We start from the raw sequence: 22,296 nt of genomic DNA on the forward strand, positions 1-22,296 counted from the left end.
GAAACCGGTATCGGGTAACACTCTTCTATATGCCACTTTTTGTTACCCCTTTCATGTAAAAATGAATTTACTGAAAGGGGAATTCTTAAGAACTAGGATATTCTGCTCAACGACAGAGAGATCTAACAAAGCTTTAGAACAAATAATACAATGTCTTTGGGCTAAAGGTTATAACAAACATTATTTACAGAGAACGGCACAGGAGATATAAAACTTTGGTTATCCTTGTCAGGCAGCTGTAGGTGCAATGGATCTAGATGCAAAATATGCAAATTTATAATACTGACTCAGACTCGCATATCTGAAGTTAAGTCCAAGACATACAAAATTAAAAATTTCATAAATTGTGACTCTCATCACTTAATATATACCATCAATTTCTCACAAAGCCGCTTACAATAAAATAACGCACAGTAGAACATATCAATATCGGGAGCTACAATCCCAACTCGAAATCAAACAAACCTCACTAGTACGCAATGCTTATCATGTGATTGCATTGTAGGTATGTCTATGGTGAACGTGGAACTTCCGGTATTATTTGCTTATTGTACCATTTCCATTTTTATCCTAATTTGCTACGGAACCTTTCATTGCTGGAATCGCCTCTCTTTTTCTACTTGGACTGACCCCGAATATTCCGCGCATTGGAGAGAGACTGACAATTTTTTGAAGGTGAACTGTTATTATCATCCAGAAAGTCAACTTTGAAATGAGATCCCAAAATAAACAATGGAAGGAAAAATACCACAACAGGCCATGAAAGAAACATCATCCAGAAGCTGCTCAGTTGCTTGACAACATACTGGTAGTGGTTTATTAGGCCAATTTCTGATGACAGGTTCCCTTTAAGAAGCTAAAAGAAAAACAGATCCTGCCAGAGGGGGCAGACACCAGAATGCAAGTGTTCTTGGCTTACAATCCTTAATCCCGGTGGTAGATTATATACATTTCCCCAGTCTCCCTGTAAAGTGTCTTTTATTTTGTGTGTTATGTTTATAAAACAAAGTAAAGAGAGAGTAGTGTAAACTGCCCTTCTGTTTGCTATGTAAGAGATTGATCTCCAATGAATAAAGAAGTTTGGGTTCCAAAGCAGGGTACCTGTCTCTATAACTTCATATGTGTAATGGGATGTCTTACTACCTTTTAAAAGGTTGTACTTTAAGCATAATAGGACAAAGCAGAACAAATTTATAAGGAGTGACAAGTTTATGAAAAGTGTATTCATATAGTGTTTTCTATGTTAGGCAACAATAAATGCTGTAGCAGACTTTTTCCGGACACAGAAGGGAATGGATTTAGAACAGCTTACTTCTGCTACATTAATGAAACTGGAAGAGATCAAAGAAAAAACCGCTGCAGGTAATTTTGTAATCCTACAAGCTACCGATCATCCTGTGCTTGTTATGTGCCTTGGTACCTTTTACATATTGTCATTTTATATACATTTCTTTTAAAGATAACTCATTTCTTAGAAATACTGAATTTGGTGGATTGTTGACCAATGAGACCACAATTGAAATGACTTGTCACGCAGCTTTTTTTAAAAAGGTTTTATCTTGTCTTTGTATGGTCAAATAGGGCGATCAGGTAGAAATTCTCCCTTATCACTGTATTTCCAGAGTTATTGGTCAGCTTTTTGCTGTAAAGTTGCGTTTCATCTGTTTTATAAATAACAACACAATTTCAACACAAGGAAGCTGCTGAATGCAGATGTGATACAAGGTTACCTTATTATTTAGATAAAAACACTTTTATTCCTAGAAGCAACCTTTAAAACGCCTTTGCTTTGCCTTTTATTCATAAATAATTAACTGCTCTTTATAAAAGTATAAATTATGTGTTAATTCTAGGTCTTGCACATATGATTGAAACCCGGAAAGTTCTTGACCTTCAGATAAATCTTCAACCATCCTTCTTGTTGATTCCAAAGTCTGGTTTCTATCATGAAAAGACTGACCTCATCATTGTAGATTTTGGAAGTTTACAGGTACAAAACATCAAGGACAAAAAATATGTATTTTATTAAATTTGATCCATGATATGACATTTTGCCACAGATTGCATTGGGCGATTAAAATCTTAGTTTGCTAAAAATAATCTAATCCTTTCTTTTTTGATGACACATACAGTGGAGTTAACCTTATCTGTATCTAAATTTAGACAGGTCAACTCCAAATTTAGATCAATCTGCCTTATTTGTCTGTCTCTCCATTACTAGTTGTCTTTAGGTTAAATAAACAAATATTGAAGGGATATTCCGGGAATATGAATGTCTTGTACAAAACGTCATAATCCTATAAATTAATGAATACAACAAAACTCAATGTCATTAATCACAAAATGGAGTTTAAATATATATTTTTTATGGGCTTTCTAAAGTAGGAGGAGTTATATCCAAGATGGCCATCTTCTACAACTAGAAGTCCCACGATCCTTCAGTTCTCAGTAACATCTCCTCCCTCTCAAGGTCTGCTCCCAGTGATGATGTAACAGGCTATCCTGCTCTGTTACCATAGTAATTATGTGTAACTACCATCATTGCACATTTCCTTACTGAGATGACACCTCACCACAACACTGGTCATACTGGATGCACTGCAACCAACCGACTACAGCCAAGCATAGTGATGATCACATGACCTGCCCAGGCAGGTGGAGGGCATGTGACCAGCGGCCATCTTCTGTCCTGTGTCTCTGCATCAGGGACAAAGAAAGGCTACATTCACACTGCCGTTGTCCGCCGTACCATATTATGACTGGAAAAGATGGGACATGTCATGCGCCCATTGCCGTCTATGGGGAACGTATATAGGCCATATATATACACGTTTTTTTTTTTCTGCTAAGGGGAGCTAAATTTTAAATAACTAATTATTGTATTTAAGGACTCATTTGTATATGAATTATGCTTATTCCTGTAATACCTCTTTAAGTCTTGGCTATTTCTGTAAATTATGATTTTTGGGTTAACACTTTGTATATCTTTTCACTATAGAGACTCAATATTTCTTAAATGATCATGTAATCACTTTTTGTAGCTGAATTACCATATATACTCGAGTATAAGCCGACCCGAGTATAAGCCGAGACCCCTCATTTTACCACCAAAAACTGGGAAAACCTATTGACTCGAGTATAAGCCGAGGGTGTAGTATAAGCCGAGGGTGTAGTATACAGCCAGCCCCCATGTTGTATACAGCCAGCCCCCATGTTGTATACAGCCAGCCCCCATGTTGTATACAGCCAGCCCCCATGTGGTATACAGCCAGCCCCCATGTGGTATACAGCCAGCCCCCATGTGGTATACAGCCAGCCCCCATGTGGTATACAGCCAGCCCCCATGTGGTATACAGCCTGCCCCCATGTGGTATACAGCCTGCCCCCATGTGGTATACAGCCTGCCCCCATGTGGTATACAGCCTGCCCCCATGTGGTATACAGCCTGCCCCCATGTGGTATACAGCCTGCCCCCATGTGGTATACAGCCTGCCCCCATGTGGTATACAGCCTGCCCCCTGCCAAGCATATAAAAAAATAAAAAACTTAATACTCACCCTCCAGTGGCTGGATCGTTGGCGCGGGTCCCGATCTTCAGCGCGAGGCTCCCGATCCTCGGTGCGGTACCAGGCGGCGGCTGCATCTCCTCTTCTCTCTTCTTTCTTCTGTAGCCGGCAGATCGCGTCCATGCGATCTGCCAGCGGGCGCGCACTATGATACCAAGGTGTCGCGGCTCATGACATCATCAGCCGCGACACCGCTGCATCTTTTTGTGCGCCCGAGGATCGGGAGCCTCGCGCTAAAGATCGGGACCCGCGCTGAAGATTGGGACACCGGAGGGTGAGTATTACGTTTTTTATTTTTTCTTGACTCGTGTATAAGCCGAAGTGAGGTTTTTCAGCACATTTTTTTGTGCTGAAAAACTCGGCTTATACACTAGTATTTGCGGTATGTAGCAGCATCTATGAATACTTCTCATAGTCATTTTTAATAAAATAATTCTCTAGAAATTTAGTAATTATTGCTAAGTAAAATAATTATCCCGTTTAGTAAATTCTAGTTAAATTATTTTTGTCAGGTTTTCTTAATGCAGTATTGCGGAATATGAACTTTTAAGATTAATCTGATCTTTAGCTGTGACCTTTTCTATATTTCAATACCCTTTTTGGTAAGTTTAATAAATCCCTGTTATTCTTTTAAAACTCCAATGAAGGCTTACACACTTAATTATTATCTTGTCACAGCTGGGAAGTACACATGTTAAGTAAAAGGAGCATATTACATAATTGTAGTTAAAGGGATTTTCTCAGAAGATTTAGGACACATTCGCATGTAGCGTTTGAGTTGCATTTTGAAAGGCAATTCAAAGGCGGCAGAGAAGAGCTTTGCCGGATTGCATTATGTCAGTGCATTAACATAACGTTTATGCAGACAGTGTTGTGGCAATGTAAGTGAAGTGTTCACACAATGCAGTCAGGCCGAGCACCTTGCTGCTGCCTTTAAATTGCATTTCAAAGTGCAATTCAAAAGTGCATATGCCCTTATCCACTTAAAACTTGTAACCATATTTTTCGGATTATAAAGCGCACAAAAAATCCTGTGATAGTCCAGCGCGCCTTATATATGAACTGTCCTGACAGACAACAGCTGCCTTGAACTGTGCACAAGTCTGCCACCTGATGGTCATTCATCCTTATAATCAAGAGTGCCTTATAATCCAGTGCGCCTTATATATGAACCTAGACGTTTTAGCAGGCATTTACTGATGGTGTGCCTTATACTCCGGTGCGCCTTATAGTCCGAAAAATATTGTACAACAAGGACACGAGGAGTAGTTTTAACACACTTGAAGATAATGATCACAATGACTACATGACTTAAAAAATCCCCCCATTCCCAGGACTATTTGCTGTTTATACCTTCTAGCCACTTTGAGTGACAGCTCTAGCGTCCAATCAGGAAACGACTACAACTATGTTGTCTATTACTTCTATGTCATAATGAACGTTTAAAGAAAATCTACCATAAAAATCCTTAACCCAGGGACGCTTACTCACTGTGGTAATCTTCTTATATTTGTTATTAATGGCCTCTTTCCTTTTTAAATAACATTTTTCTAAATTATGCTAATGAGTTTGAGGGGCTTTGTTGGATTTTTCCAGAGCCCCTCAGGGATGTTTTTTCATTCCTTATTACAATGAGCAGAGTAGATCACCCCTCATTGTAATAGCCTGTGAAAAGACATCACTGAGTGGCTCTGGAAACACCCCCAGAGTTCCTCAGGCTCATTAACATTTTTTTGATTCTGGAAGATGGAGTGCATGGATAACAAATATAAGATTACCACAGTCACGGTGCCTGGATCTATGCGTAATTGCCCCTGATTTATCATGCTTGATTTTGATGGTAATAAACATAACTGGAAAAAGTAGGGCCATAAAATGCTTTAACAGAGTGATAGTTGAATAGTTGATATTCATATTTATTTCATTTTTAGGATTACAATAAATGCTAAAAGAATGCTAACCTCCGATGGGAGGAATTTCTTTGAAGTTACTATATTAACCAATTACAGTAAAATTAATGTTGCCTTTTCCTCAATTAACTTACTGATGCATATTTAAGTAACCATCCCTTTTTTTTCAGCTAAATAGCATTAACCAAGGCACCCTCCCCGCTGCTGGCTCTTCTTCTTTGGAGGAGCTCATGGATAAAGCCTATGATAAATTTCATGTGAAACTAAAAAAAGTGCAAATGCTCTTCAGCAAACCAGGTATCCTGCAGTTTTTGTTATGTATTCCCTTTTAGTGGCAAATGATATTTACATTTGAACAATTGATGGCTTTTGAGTTTAATTCTTGAACATTTGCTTTCTAATTTCGAACAGGATCTCTGTTACGCTTCGTGGCAGGAGTGATGTCAGGAATACATGTATTTGGTTTTTATGTAAAGAAAGGGAATGAAAAAATGTTAAAATATCAAATAAAAATAATAAATAAAATAACAGTACTGATAATAATGAAAAATAATATAAACTAAATGATGTGATATTCATCATACTGTCATTTCCATTTTTTTTTTTAAAGGTCAAGACTGGAAAACTGCTCGAGGGCTGAACACCTCATCTCTTCACATTTTGCAGCCTCTAGATATTGATGTTGAACTTTCAAAGGCCATGGTTGAACGGGACAGTCGAATGCCCAAGTACGGGAATATCTGATGACATTTTTAAAATCCATTTACTGCAGTCTCCCCAACTATATGCTCAAGTTGGAAAGTACTGTACTTTATCCTTATGTGTTACTGCCCTTCTATACGCTACAGCACTCTGTTTTCAAGATAGATGTGGGCCTCAGAGCTATTTCTATAGCGCTATCAAATCACAACACAATCTAGAACACATCATTTCCATCTCAGTTGCTGCAGAACCTCATAATAGAAAGCTCAGTTGCTGCTTAACATCATAATGCACAGTTGTTCCTGCTGAACATCACAACGGACACCTCATCTTCCACAGTGCATCCTAATACACACCTAAGCTGCTGCATAACCTCTTAATACATGCCTCAGCTGCTGCACAGCATCATAATGCACACCTCACCTTCTACAGAACTATATAAATACACACCTCATGTGCTGCAGAACATCACAATACACACTACAGCTGCTGTGGAACCTCATGATACACAAGATGCTGCAGAACTTCAAACACATCTCAGTTGCTGCAGAATGCATGCCTAAGCTGCTGCCCAACCTCTTAATGCACACCTCAGCTGCTGCAGAACCTTATAATGTACAACCCAGCTGCTGCAGAATACACACTTCAGCTGCTGAAGGACGTCACAATGTAAACCTTAGCTGCTGCAGAACCTCATAAGTGATAAGTTGTTAGCATGACAGGACTGGCTCTTCTAACCTTGTCCTGTCATAATTTGGTACTTTGAGAGATCTTGGCCTCTAATTTATTTACAGGGAAGTCTTTTCTTTTTCTGACTCATAAAGGTTTTCCCCGATGTTACCGTAAATAAAATGAAAGGGTTTTTCCAGGAATTCTGGAAAAAAAAAACCCTTGGGCATGAGGGGCCGCTGAAGCAACAAGTGACCTCCCTTGGGTCCAAGGAAGCCATGGTTTCTGGGCACAAATGCCAAAGACCAGCACAATAACATATTGTCTTGTTTAGCCTTATTCTATTTCTTGAGAAAATAGATGTGTGTTATAGTAGGTTGCTTGAAGCTCTTTCTCTGTGTCCCTAGATTTAAGGTGTCTGGAGAGTTACCATTGTTGCGTCTGAAGATCTCAAACTATAAAATCCAAGGAGTGTTTGAACTGGTTAACAGTATTCCCTTTCCCCAGACGCCAACAACTACCCCAACTGAAAAGGAGAAAAAGGTACACAAGTATATTCTATATAAGGTTGAGATTAGTGTTGGCTAATTGTAGAGGTTTTTTTCTAACATATTTAAGGATGAGTCAACAACTTCTCATGATAATTTGTGTTCTCTCGTCAAGTAACTTATCAGTACATACAGTAAGACTTCTACAAGTAAATCCACTGAGCTTTGCATAGTGTAAATACAGAATCTATATAGTGACTAGCCTGGCAGCTTTCATCACATGGATCAGCATGCAATAAGTAGTGGAAACTGGCAGTGAAACAGTAACATGAATTGTACACTCTGTGCTAAGGGTTGACAGCTTCCTTCCTGTGTAGCATCTGAAGAGCAAAGGCTAGTTGGGAGGGTTAGACTGACTGACTGATCTGGGACAGGAGAGCCCTTCAACCCCACTATTGGCATGGGACTTCTGCATCTATCCAGCTGCAGATACGAGGCTCTCCTGCTAGCTACATAGAGCAGTATCACATGATGCCTTCCTTGCTACAGAGTGAGCAGAAAGATGGATCCCTTCTCTCTGGCAATTAGAACCTGTAGAATTTTTGTGTTACCTCAGTAACTAAACCTTTGATTGCTGAAATAAATAGTGCATGATGTGAAAATAGTAAACTTTATACTATTAGTAGGGGAGTAAAATACATGGACAATCTTTTTGATGTATTGAAGACATTTGAACAATTTGACAATTTATCAATTTTTCCAACTTCGTCATGCGATTACACTGCAAGAACGTACAATCCCAGTTAAGCAGGCTGCTAATAACCAATTATTACACATGGTTAACACAGTAGGAGACACCAGGGGGATCATCTCATGGCACTAGTCCCACTTTGGAGAAATATATCTTTATTAAATATCCATTGAAAGTCTGTGCTAAATGGGTAACATACACTCACCAGCCACTTTATTAGGTACACCTGTCCAACTGCTCCATAACACTTAATTTCTAATCAGCCAATCACATGGCGGCAACTCAGTGCATTTAGGCATGTAGACATGGTCAAGACAATCTCCTGCAGTTCAAACCTAGCATCAGTATGGGGAAGAAAGGTGATTTGAGTGCCTTTGAACATGGCATGGTTGTTGGTGCCAGAAGGGCTGGTCTGAGTATTTCAGAAACTGCTGATCTACTGGGATTTTCACGCACAACCATCTCTAGGGTTTACAGAGAATGGTCCGAAAAAGAAAAAACATCCAGTGAGCGGCAGTTCTGTGGGCGGAAATGCCTTGTTGATGCCTGCCAGAGGTCAGAGGAGAATGGGCAGACTGGTTCGAGCTGATAGAAAGGCAACAGTGACTCAAATCGCCACCCGTTACAACCAAGGTAGGCAGAAGAGCATCTCTGAACGCACAGTACGTCGAACTTTGAGGCAGATGGGCTACAGCAGCAGAAGACCACACCGGGTGCCACTCCTTTCAGCTAAGAACAGGAAACTGAGGCTACAATTTGCACAAGCTCATCGAAATTGGACAGTAGAAGATTGGAAAAACGTTGCCTGGTCTGATGAGTCTCGATTTCTGCTGCGACATTCGCATGGTAGGGTCAGAATTTGGCGTCAACATCATGAAAGCATGGATCCATCCTGCCTTGTATCAACAGTTCAGGCTGGTGGTGGTGTCATGGTGTGGGGAATATTTTCTTGGCACTCTTTGGGCCCCTTGGTACCAATTGAGCACCGTTGCAACGCCACAGCCTACCTGAGTATTGTTGCTGACCATGTCCATCCCTTTATGACCACAATGTACACAACATCTGATGGCTACTTTCAGCAGGATAATGTGCCATGTCATAAAGCTGGAATCATCTCAGTCTGGTTTCTTGAACATGACAATGAGTTCACTGTACTCAAATGGCCTCCACAGTCACCAGATCTCAATCCAATAGTGCATCTTTGGGATGTGGTGGAACGGGAGATTCGCATTATGGATGTGCAGCCGACAAATCTGCGGCAACTGGGTGATACCATCATGTCAATATGGACCAAAATCTCTGAATAATGCTTCCAGCACCCTGTTGAATCTATGCCACGAAGAATTGAAGCAGTTCTGAAGGCAAAAGGGGGTCCAACCCGTTACTAGCATGGTGTACCTAATAAAGTGGCCAGTGAGTGTATATTGGGGAGATAACAGATAATCAGTGGCAGTATGCTTTGCACTCTCTCCCTAAGGTCTAGGTCATTGAGGCACAATCTTTACCTCTTCCACAGGGTATACTTTACTCCATGAAGGTTGTTCAAGATGGGGTGTAGGAGAGATGATAGATGTCCCAGATGTTATGTGGCTAATGCAGACATTATTCACTTAATGTGGAACTGCCCTAAGCTCCGTAGGTATTGGGAGGAAGTCCCCATGCTAATTGATAGGGTTTATACGATTAATGCTCCAGGAGTACCTCTGATGTACATTTTAGGGTGTATTGCTGATCTTTAAAGGGGTTTTCCCACAAACTAAAGTTAGGCCACAGGACAGGGACCAACTTGCTGATCACAGGGTGTCTCAGTGCTGAGACCCCCACAGATCGCAAAAACGAGGGGTCTATTGGACCTCGCCGCTCTGTCGGACTAATGGAGCAGACGGCTGAGCATGACCATTCTGCTCCATTAATCTCTATGGAGCTGATGGAAATTGCAGAGTGCCGCGCTTTAGTTTGTGGGAAAACCTACTATATACAAGAGGGTCACAAGCTTGCCATTCCATCGCATTGCACTGGAAGGATATAAATCCCCCCATGTGGGTCAGAGTTTATTACAAGAGTTAACTTGTAACTTTGTTTATCAGAAAAGAAACGCCCTCAAAAAATTTGAATTGCTGTTGGGCCCATGACTTGACACACCGGACTGGCCATCTTTTTCGTTGATAAGAGAAAGAATGTTTGATAGTTGAAGACCTTAAGAAATGCAATATTGAGACGTAGTGTTGTAATACCATGACCCTCTACATTACACACTACATATTTTAGCTGTACTGTGTAAGGCTACATTCACACGGACGTATAAAAACGGCCGTATACGTACCGTTTTTTTACAGGTTACATACGGCCACATTCATTTCAATGGACAATACGTTCAACCATTTATATTGCCGTTTTTGACACTGGAGTGTACGTACCGTATACTGGCCGTATAAAAATATAGAGCATGTCCTATTTTCTCCCGTATTTCAGTTCTGTATGCCCTAAAAGTCTATGGGCATGTATAAAATATACGTGCTGCATACGGATGAAAAACGTCTCGTATTTATACAGAAATACAGCCTGTAGATACAGGACTGCAGAAATACATGTCCGTGTGAATGCAGCTTTAGTCTGCATTTCGCAATATATCAAACTCCGTGTTGAGAGCTCCTGTTATAAAAGAAAATCTCTCACACATATGTTATTAGGAGATTGCAGTTGGTTAGCTATATCCAGTGCAAACATAGTACTCGCTTGGGGTGGGGGGGCGGATTGGAATGTTTTGTACTAAATTTGTGTTAACAAACTTAATACTATACTATTCCGGAGAACAGCTTCTTTCTGCCTTCTTTTCCTGTCCTTCTGCCTCCTATCCTTATCTCTTACTAGGAGGCTAAGAATGAACTATTTTCATACCAATTAAATATTTCATTCGCTCCAGAGTTCTGCGGAGAAACATTCCTTTATAGTTCCTTTATCTCTCAGCTGTCAGTGGATACAGAACAGAAAACTGATCAACTCAAACTGCTGAAATTAATACAAACATAATGTATGCTCTGTAAAAGTACAACTTTATTACTGAAAACATAAGAACTGATATCCTTTAAGATAATTAAGATAACATTTTTCTAGCTTGGTTTTTTACATTTTCAACCAATTCTACGAGGGCCATCTTTGGTTAATCAAAGCTAATAATCAGTTTTACATTTTATTGATATATCTAATATACATCTAATATATATGTATATATATATATATATATTCTTTTGCTCTCTCTTTGCAGCTTCCTTATGTCACAATGTTGACGAGCAGACCAGAAAAACTCTTTAAAAGAGATTTTGAGAAATCATTGTTTTTGTCAGAAGAATCCTCATCTGGTAAGAGTGGAATTGTTTCTCTAAACATTATTGTACTATAGAGATGTGTACTATGATTTAAAAAATAACTTTTTCTGTCCAGGAACTGAGATATTCCCATTCTAATCAGTATGCTATTTAGGCAGTTAGTGCACAAACTGTGTCCTCTGTAGTCCAAGCACTGCTTATCCTGTTTCAACCACTACCCTCTCCGTTATAGGAGATTTGTCTTGCGAGAAACATTTTGATTGGTGGGGCTCCTTACCGATCCCAAGAATGTTGATCTCAAAGATTATTTGGTTCTACTTTCTAAGTAAATACAGATAGAATAAAGTGAGTCCAGGAACAAAACCTTTTTCTTTCTGGATCTGAAAGTACTTAAAAGATTTTTTTTTTTTAATTATTTCTTGTTTTCATTTAGACTCTGATGAAGAATTCTTTGATACAACATCTGATGCCTCTTTGCCAGTAAAAACTAAACCAATCCGCAACGTTACCAGAGCAAGTGATAGGTCTTCTACAGCTGAAGAAACCAAACTTGAGGAACTCACTGATCTTCAACTCAACTTTGAGATAAAAGAAGTAGGTTTAGAGCAGAACGAGGTGCATATAATCAGGGCCGGATTATAGGCGGGGCTCCCGGGGCTCGAGCCCCGGGGCCCCCACTATGTTGCCCCCCCCTTGGGGCCCCCACCAGATCGCACCCCCTGCGCGCCCGCGTCCCCCCTCCTCCCTCCTGAGATGCCCGCTGCATCGCGCTGCATGGAGGAGCTGCCCGCCCCCATTGGCACGAGTGACAGTAACTCCGCCTCAAGGCCCACCATCCCCCCTCACAGTTGACACCGCCTCCCTCCCCGCCCCGGCACTGGTGACACCGCCTCCCAGCCCGCCCCGGCACAGGTGACACTGCGCTCGCCTCTCCGCCCGCCCCCCCAGCACAGGCGACCGCCTCCTGGCCCGCCCATCCCCCCCGCATGCAGCATGGCCGAGCTACCAACCCCCGCCCAAACAAGCAACCCCGCTCAACCCCCCCACCCCTTGCTAGAACAAGCACCCGCCGCGTGTGTATATTTGTGTATATACTGTGTATATATGTGTATATACTGTGTATATATGTGTATATACTGTGTATATATGTTTATACTGTGTATATATGTTTATACTGTGTATATATGCATCTACTGTGTATATATGTATATACTGTGTATATATGTATATACTGTGTATATATGCATCTACTGTGTATATATGTTTATATTATGTATATATGTTTATACTGTGTATATATGTTTATACTGTGTATATATGCATCTACTGTGTATATATGCATCTACTGTGTATATATGTATATACTGTGTATATATGCATCTACTGTGTATATATGCATCTACTGTGTATATATGCATCTACTGTGTATATGTGTATATACTGTTTATTTATGTGTATATATTGTGTACATGAGTATATATGCATTTACTGTGTATAGATGTATATACTGTGTAAATGGGTATATATGCATCTACCGTGTATAGATGTATATACTGTGTATATATATGCATCTACTGTGTAAATGTGTATATACTGTTTATTTATGTGTATATACTGTGTACATGGGTATATATGCATTTACTGTGTATATATGTATATACTGTGTATATATGTATGTACAGCGTATATATGCATCTACTGTGTATAGGCGTATATACTGTATTTATACACGCATATATTTATATAAGCATATATGTGTGTACATTTAAATATATATATATATATTGTGCATATGGTATGTATGTATATGCTGTATATACTGAATGTGTGTGTATTTGCTGTATATACTGAATGTGTGTGTATTTGCTGTATGTGTGTATATACTTTATGAGTTTATATATACTCTGTGTATTAGTGTATAAATGTATATGAGTGTATAAATGTGTGTGTATAAATGTATACTTGTGTGTATATATGGGTGCAAGTATATGAGTGTAGAACTTTATTTGTGTGTATATAAGTATATAAAGGTGTGTATATATCAGTGTGTAATTGTATAAACATGTCAGTATAAGAACATGTATGGGGGGCGTATATCTGGCCGCAAATTTGCTACCGGATATATTTCCCTCATAGGCGTCTTTAGTGCTTCGGTACGGTGAGCACAACGAGTACTCACTGTTTCGTGCTGTGGCCGCAAAAGAAATAGAGCGTGCTCTATGTATGGCCGTAAGAACGACCATGCAGCTCTATTCTCTATGGAGAGGGGAGGGGTGAGTCGCGATCATCTCTCCTCCTCTCCACCACGCCCGACGTGTGCCTGCCACGCTATAGTCAGCGGTGTATGTAGCGGAGTTACTGGGGATGAGGCGGCTGTATGTAGCTGTGTTACTGGGGATGAGGCGGCTGTATGTAGCGGTGTTACTGGGTGCGAGGCGGCTGTATGTAGAGGTGTTACTGAGGATGAGGCGGCTGTATGTAGCTGTGTTACTGGGGATGAGGCGGCTGTATGTAGCTGTGTTACTGGGGATGAGGCGGCTGTATGTAGCGGTGTTACTGAGGATGAGGCGGCTGTATGTAGCGGTGTTACTGAGGATGAGGCGGCTGTATGTAGCTGTGTTACTGGGGATGAGGCGGCTGTATGTAGCTGTGTTACTGGGGATGAGGCGGCTGTATGTAGCGGTGTTACTGGGGATGAGGCAGCTGTATGTAGCGGTGTTACTGGGGATGAGGCGGCTGTATGTAGCTGTGTTACTGGGGGCGAGGCTGCTGTATGTAGCTGTGTTAATGGGGGCGAGGCGGGTGTATGTAGCTGTGTTACTAGGGATGAGGCGGCTGTATGTAGCTGTGTTATTGGGGGGAAGCGAGGCTGTATGGAGCTGTGTTACTGGGGGCGAGGCGGCTGTATGTAGCTGTGTTACTGGGGATGAGGCGGCTGTGTGTAGCTGTGTTACTGCGGATGAGGCGGCTGTGTGTAGCTGTGTTACTGCGGATGAGGCGGCTGTATGTAGCTGTGTTACTGGGGATGAGGCGGCTGTATGTAGCTGTGTTACTGGGGGCGAGGTAGCTGTATGTAGCTGTGTTACTGGGGATGAGGCGGCTGTATGTAGCGGTGTTACTGTGGATGAGGCGGCTGTATGTAGCAGAGTTACTGGGGATGAGGCAGCTGTATGTAGCTGTGTTACTGGGGGCGAGACGGCTGTATGTAGCTGTGTTACTGGGGGCGAGCCGGCTGTAAGTAGCTGTGTTACTGGGGATGAGGCGGCTGTATGTAGCTGTGTTACTGGGGATCAGGCGGCTGTATGTAGCTGTGTTACTGGGGGCGAGGTAGCTGTATGTAGCTGTGTTACTGTGGATGAGGCGGCTGTATGTAGCAGAGTTACTGTGGATGAGGCGGCTGTATGTAGCAGAGTTACTGGGGATGAGGCAGCTGTATGTAGCTGTGTTACTGGGGGCGAGACGGCTGTATGTAGCTGTGTTACTGGGGGCGAGCCGGCTGTATGTAGCTGTGTTACTGGGGGCGAGCCGGCTGTAAGTAGCTGTGTTACTGGGGATGAGGCGGCTGTATGTAGCTGTGTTACTGGGGATGAGGCGGCTGTATGTAGCTGTGTTACTGGGGGCGAGGTAGCTGTATGTAGCTGTGTTACTGGGGATGTGGCGGCTGTATGTAGCTGTGTTACTGGGGACGAGGCGGCTGTATGTAGCTGTGTTACTGCTAGGATATTGGAAAGGAAGCAGGAAGACGTTTGTACGCTACACTCAGTGGGGGCCTCCACCAGATTTTGCGCCCAGGGGCCCCCACCAACCTTAATCCGGCCCTGCATATAATATTTGTCTCTTTTCTTAATTAAACACAAATTTTAGGAATGAACTGTACACGTGTAAACTATTTATTAATCTTTGAACTTCTTTTAACTAGGTCATATTAGAATTGACTAGGCAGCGGGAGATGCAGGAGAACACAGTCCTCCTTTTCAGTATTCAACAGCTGGGAACTGAAGCCTGTGTTAGGACCTATGACCTCAGCGCTGTGTCATACCTAAAGAAAATATCTTTAGACTACTATGATGTTTCAGGTAAACCATATAGTAGAGGTAATTTTTTTATTATTTTTAAAAACAAATAGCTGATTTTTTTAAAGGAAACCTACCATGGTAAACTACTACCAGAAGTAGATGTGATGGTAGATTCTTCCTGCCTGCCTCAACCCTAATCTGTAATTTAATAATTCTGAAACCTAACAAAACTTGTTAAAAACTTTATTTTAGTAGTATGTAAATTAACTGGAGATGCTACTGGGGCCTCTGCAGTTAATTAACGTATTGCTAAAATAAAGTTTTTAACAAGTTATGTTAGGTTCCTGGATTATTAAATTATAGATTAGGGCATAGGCAGGCAGGGGGAATCTACCATCACATCTACTTCTGATGGTAGATTCTTCATGGTAGGTTTCCTTTAAGTAACAATATATGGAACATTAATAGTAAAAGTGATTTGTAGTTTATTCTAAGGCTTTCTTAACATTTATTTGTGAAACCTAGAGTTGGAAAGCATCATGTGAAAAAGGCAAACTAATCTATTTTTTGTCTATACTATTTTTTGTCCACTATATTTGATGTGTACTGAGAAGAAAACTGATTTTATGTCCTCAGTAGACTTCTAAATTTCTTCATGCAAGCTTTTATGTATCCTGAAAGTGACACAATACAATGAGCAGTCTCTATTTTTCAATGTTCTGCTTAGTTTACAGAACATTTTACATGAACATGTACAGTGGTGCCCCTGCTATATAGAAAAATTCCTATGACACATATAGTATTTGAAGGCTATTTGAAGAATTTCCGACATTTATATGTTTTATTAAAGGGATCCTGTCTGATCTATTAAACCGCTATTAGAGATGGGTGGTTTGGTCGGAGTTCATGTTTGTAGCCAAAAATGGCTGTAAAATGGGGTTAGTAATGACTAGAAAAAATGTGGGAATTACAGGGCAATTGCCATGCCCAAAATGGGCTAGGGAAATACTTAAAATAATAACATACCATTAAAATAAATAGAAAAAAATCATTTAAAAAAAATTATGGTTAAATACTCTCTGGGTGTTCAGACTCAGTTATTCTCTCTGCCGTAAATAAACAATGGGAGAAGCTGACACCCTGCTCTCACTGCTTTTAAAATTCTGGTAATGCAGATTGTTATCATTTCAAGTTCACATTTCTAGAATACTGAAAATTCATGTTATGGGAATATGGAAATTCAAAATTTCATGCTAAAGCAGCGACTACTATAACCCAGTGTTAAGGAGATATAACTTCCCTGCCTGTGCACTTCATGTCTGCTCATCACTAACCTTTATCACTTTGTTATGAATAAGATTAATACCTACCAGATCTTGTTCCTTTCATGGCCCAGTGTGGCTGCATCATGCAAAAAAATCAGCTATGAACTGATATGTAAATTGGTTGTATAGAGTTACGGAGGAGGAGAGTTTATTATTGACGTCAAGCTCTCCACACCTCAGAACACCCCTCTGCTTCCATGACTTTATGCAACCAATTTACATTTCCCTTCAAAGATGATATTTTCCGGATGTTACATGATCTCGAAGATATTTGTGTACCTGACAACATACTTATTTTAACCAATGGATGGGAAACTTTTAAAGGGAAGGGGTTTATGTATCCATAATCCATAAGCCATCTTGCCATTGACATTAATGGATGTTAATAATAATTTGTACATGGATGCCACTGTGTTTTATTTTTCAAAATCACAGACCTCAAGAAACAGCCTCTTCATTTGATCAGCTCTTCAGATAAACAAGGCCTGGATCTATTAAAAGTAGAATATATAAAGGTAGGGGCTATTATAGACTTCTTGCCCTGTACTGGGGGGGAGGGTTGGCAGGGGCCCCAGGCCTTGTGCTGGGGGGCTTGGGCTGTCTATATACTGTGGACAAGGGGCTTTTGGCTATATACTAGGCTTATACTCGAGTCAATAGGTTTTCCCAGTTTTTTGTGTTAAGATTAGGTACCTTGGCTTATACTCGGTTGGCTTATACTTGATTATATACAAGGGTATGTTTGATTATAACTTGTTTGTATTAATGATTTGTGTTTTATTTTTATTATTTTATTTTAGGCTGACAAAAACGGCCCTAATTTTCAGAATTCCTTTGAGAACACAGAACAAACATTAAAGGTATAATGTTGTATAAAAATGTCTACCTTATAAATTTGTCCCTATATTTTTTGTGTATGCTCTATACCTTCCCAAATAAATTAAAAGGTTGACACTTGTGTGGTAGGAGAAAATATGTATTGCTTTTGTCAACTTTGCAATATGTAAAATGTGATAGCATGGCAGAGTCATCTCATTATAATTTGGAGGTGAGTCATTTAATGATATTTGACAGTTCTTTTGCACGGCAGGAGGCCTTGATTAATCTGTATAGCAACATTGTACACAAAAACAAGAAGGCAGCATGGTAACGCACTACCAAAGCTGTTAAATTAGTCAGGTTTAAGTTTGTTGGAACTTTTTATTTAATATAACTAAAATGATCATTTTTAAAAAAATTTCTGTATGTATTATCTTTACAGAAAATAAGATACATACATTTGTGTCTTTAAATTGTGTTCTGACATCTTATTCACTTTAAGCTTAGTTGCAGCATGATTAGCATCAAGTAATGATCTATCATTGATCTAATTATCTACCTTTGTTCCCCCTTAGTAATCTTTCTGAGAACCTGAAAAGTCTTTTAACCTTTAAAACCTTAGACCAGCATATAGAAATGTACTTTTAGTCACAGGGGCAGAGGGCAGCTTCATCTAGTTCTGCAGTGTTCATGCTTTGCCTTCTGGATACGCCCAGCCTGTACACCAGAAAATTTATTGACTTGCACAGCCATAGATTTCTGCAGTCAGACCTAACCCAAACAGCATCCTTTAGGCCTCTATCTGGTATACAGCTGGAAACAAAGGATGGATTAGCATGGTAGACTCCGCAATATGATCCTGTTGGCTGCTGTAAACTAGGGTATCCGTTTATTTGAGGCCATAATAGCCGATGGGGAAAGAATGGCACTGTATGGTATCATTCCCCATCCACCCTCAAATGGTTTAAGTATGTAAGTATGTATATATAAAATATTAGTGTGCCAGGGATATGTCAGCCATGACCTACAGACACTGTTGTTTAGCGAATTGACTTGACATTGACCTGCTCTGCCACCCCATAATTAGTTAACTTTTTGAGTTGAACATTTTGAGTATCCCTATCTAAGCTTGTGACAGCTTTTAAATTGACATTTTAGCAACTGATATCTCTTTTTTCAATGACTAGCATAGCATATGACTTGTTTTATTCCCTTCGAAAAGCACAGACCATTGAAGACTGTAGTTTATACTATTTTTTTGTAGCTTATTGATGTACATTTTTTATTTCCAGCCTGCAAAGACGATCTGTAATGCATTCAACTATTTTCTGCAACACTACACGATTTTATCATGTGCTGCTGACTTCCTTTTTCAAAGTATACTCATAGTTCTGACTTTTTCGATAAATCCTGGTTACTAGTAAAATGTGTATAAACAACGCTTTGTTTCTACCAGGTGGCCTTTTCATCTATGGACCTCCTGCTCCATTCTCAGGCTCTTCTGTCTGCTATCAGCTTTATAACTGCAGCCATCCCTAGCATTGCTGATAAGACAGAGGTTTCCTCTGTACAGAAGCAACAGGACAAAGGAACTTTTGTTAAGAAAGGTAAAAACCAAGTTAAATATTGGCTGAGTGAGTAAATCTGCTCATATAAATCTTATCACACTGCCTCCTACTCTTGAATACAAAGAATTACTTTCTCTTTCATCCAGTAGACCTGTATTTCTTTAAATGCTTTTACAAAATTTATTGCAGTGTTACTTTGAAACTGACAATTTTTATTGGCTAAGCAGAATACATGTTGCATATCTGTGCTGTTGTCCTTCCATAAGCAATATTACAATTTTTTATTGCTTTATTTTATGGTTCATTTATTTTATTGAGCACAAAAGGCAACACAAAAGGCAATGGAAGAGCAGGAAGCCCACAAAACGGGCATGTGTTTGGGTCCCAGCCCCGTAATGAGTTATACAGGAAAAGAAAGCAAATTCAAGTAGTCATCTGACTCTAAAGAGACCTTATTAACCGGTTAAGGACTTGGCCCTTTTCTGTTTTTTCATTTCCATTTCTTACTCCCCACCTTCAAAAAAAGACCCAAGGCTACCATGGAGACGGATCGCCGCTCCCCGATGACGTCACGGGGAGTGACGATCCTAGGCAAGATGACGGAACCCATGCAATATGCAGCAAAGACTTACCGGCTATGGAGAGGGCTCAGCCCGTGAGCCCTCAACATGCAGCGGGGCCCGACCGCCACCGTGAATACCCGGGGGCAGTCGTGAACAAGTTAAACAAAAACCTTACAATGCAGACAAATTGGAAAATAGGGATGCTGGAGGAAAGGAAGGGAAAGGAAAAGAGAGGAGAGGGGTAAATGCTTCCCATGACAGCATAGGAGGGTGGACTGAGCATTTCATCAAAAGTACTTCGACAAAAGCCTGGAGCCAGGCAGAGAAGGCTGGTGATTCCCTGAATGATACTCACTTATACCAAGTCTTATGATAAATATCTATTTGGTTACAGTCTAAGGCCCTAAGTTCCTCCATGCGTCTGATTCGATAAACTTCTTCAACCCACATTAACTTGGTGGGCGGAGAAGTGGATTACCATAACCGGGGATCACCAAGCTCATTGCCACTTAGAAGTAATCCTCTCTTGAAATCTTTGAGGCGTCCTGGCAGCATAATAATAATAATAATAATAATAATTCTTTATTTATATAGCGCACACAGATTACGCAGCGCTGCACAAGCATAGCAAATTGGTCCCTGTCCCCATGGGGCTCACAATCTAAACAACCTACCAGTATGTTTTGAAGTGTGGGAGGAAACCGGAGTACCCGGAGGAAACCCACGCAAACAAGGAGAGAACATACAAACTCTTTGCAGATGTTGACCTGGGTGGGATTCGCATGGATAGCAAGGCCTCTGTGGTTCCACATAGCCTCCTATGAAGATCCCAAATAGCTTTCCAAATAGATGCTACCACACCCACAGTCTCACCAGACGTTTAGCATAGTACCCCTAAATGACAGGCACTGCCAGCAGATAGGGGAAACATTCTCTTAATGTCTTGTCGGTATACAGGCGGTCCCCTACTTAAGAACACCCGACTTACATACGACCCCTAGTTACAAACGGAGCACTGGATATTGGTAATTACTGTACTTTAGCTTTAGGCTACAATGATCAGCTATAACAGCTATCACAGGTGTCTGTAATGAAGCTTTATTGATGATCCTGGTTCTTATGACAACCCAACATTTTTAAAATCTTATTGTCAAAGAGACCAAAAAACGTTCTGGCTGGGATTACAATGATAAATATACAGTTCCGACTTACATACAAATTCAACTTAAAGGGAACCCGTCACCACTATTTTCACAAATACAGGTAGTGACAGGTTCCTATAGAGCTCTAATAACTATTTGACACCCTGCTGGTAGCTAAAAATTATGCCCCTGAGATTCCCATATATTCAACTTTATAGTTTTATCTGGTAACTAAGCATGGCTACATGGAGTCCAGGTGGGCGTGGCCTCCTCAGGCTGAATCCAGCAGCACCTCTACATCCTATCTCTGTATGCTGCTATAATGTCATGTGACCAGGGTGACATCATTGCAGGTCCTATAGCTTTTGTAGCATTAGGAACTGTACACTAAGCATATATGTCATGAAAGCACAGCATATTTTATCACATGAAATCACAGCAGCCTGCATGGAGAGGAGTAGGAGTCCATGGAGGCTGCTGTGATGGTTTTATGTGGTCAGATATGTACATGGGGTATAGTTTTCATATTTAGTAGCTCAAGGACCTTTGATGATGTCACCCTGGTCACATGACATTAGGCCACGCCCCCCCGTGGACTCGCTCCAAAGCTGCATAGATACCAGGCAAGATTATAACTCTGATTTTATGGGGATCTGAGGGGAATAATTTTTAGCTAAAAGCAGGAGGTCAGATAGTTACTAGAGCTCTATAGGAACCTGCCACTACCTGTATTTGTGAAAATAGTGGTGACGGGTTCCCTTTAAGAACAAACCTACAGTCCCTATCTTGTATGTAACCCGGGGACTGCCTGTACTGTGCCCTATCCGAGGGGAGGATTCTCGCCAAACATAGTTGCTGCTCTATGTAAACGTGTTAAGAAAGATGTTGTTTGGTCCAATGGGACAGTTTGACCTAGTACAGTGTAGTAAAGTCCTATTTAGAGACAGCTAAAATATTGATGATAAATAGCTTTTCCCTATTGGCATTAGCTTACTTGGCTGCAGCGATGATCGACTCCATATAGTCAATCACTGGCAAAGGCGGTCTTGTACTGTATATTGCTTAGGTTAGTGCTTGGCTGTGATGAGGGATGTATGGGTATGTCATTGGAAAGCATTGCATAAGCTATTGGTCTGTCCCTGATACAAATATGGGCTTTACTCAGCTGTAGAGTAGTGCTGAGTAATCTGAAATGCAGAGAGTTAGTGGACACTGGCAGACATCTCTGACATCTGTTCTCCCCTCCCAAAAATGATGGGATGTTTAGTTTTTTTTTCTCTAACATCACGTGTCAGAAGAGAGTTTATAGACCCCTCCATACACAAAAGATATTCAACTGGTCCAAAAACTTTCGTCTTGTATGTATTAGGTCTGTATGGTATTATTTTTTTTATATTGTTCTTTCTTCTCTCTCTGTAATTTATTGTAAATTTGCAGATGACAGGTCCTTG

General features: G+C 40.6%; 1 protein-coding gene across 5 annotated transcripts in view; it reads left to right on the top strand.

Annotated features, from left to right (window-relative positions):
- VPS13C (vacuolar protein sorting 13 homolog C) overlaps positions 1-22,296 on the top strand; it is a 228,727-nt gene that overhangs the window by 86,090 nt on the left and 120,341 nt on the right. For all 5 annotated transcript variants that reach the window (XM_072147788.1, XM_072147784.1, XM_072147785.1 and 2 more), the window contains 11 exons: positions 1,248-1,362; positions 1,854-1,990; positions 5,647-5,773; positions 6,087-6,204; positions 7,255-7,390; positions 11,352-11,445; positions 11,846-12,006; positions 15,332-15,488; positions 17,189-17,268; positions 17,554-17,613; positions 19,029-19,179. In XM_072147788.1, the coding sequence (XP_072003889.1) occupies positions 1,248-1,362; positions 1,854-1,990; positions 5,647-5,773; positions 6,087-6,204; positions 7,255-7,390; positions 11,352-11,445; positions 11,846-12,006; positions 15,332-15,488; positions 17,189-17,268; positions 17,554-17,613; positions 19,029-19,179 (1,336 nt within the window). The remainder of the gene's footprint in view (positions 1-1,247; positions 1,363-1,853; positions 1,991-5,646; positions 5,774-6,086; positions 6,205-7,254; positions 7,391-11,351; positions 11,446-11,845; positions 12,007-15,331; positions 15,489-17,188; positions 17,269-17,553; positions 17,614-19,028; positions 19,180-22,296) is intronic.

Source organism: Engystomops pustulosus, chromosome 4, assembly GCF_040894005.1.
Source record: "Engystomops pustulosus chromosome 4, aEngPut4.maternal, whole genome shotgun sequence".
Classification (NCBI taxonomy): Eukaryota; Metazoa; Chordata; class Amphibia; order Anura; family Leptodactylidae; genus Engystomops; species Engystomops pustulosus.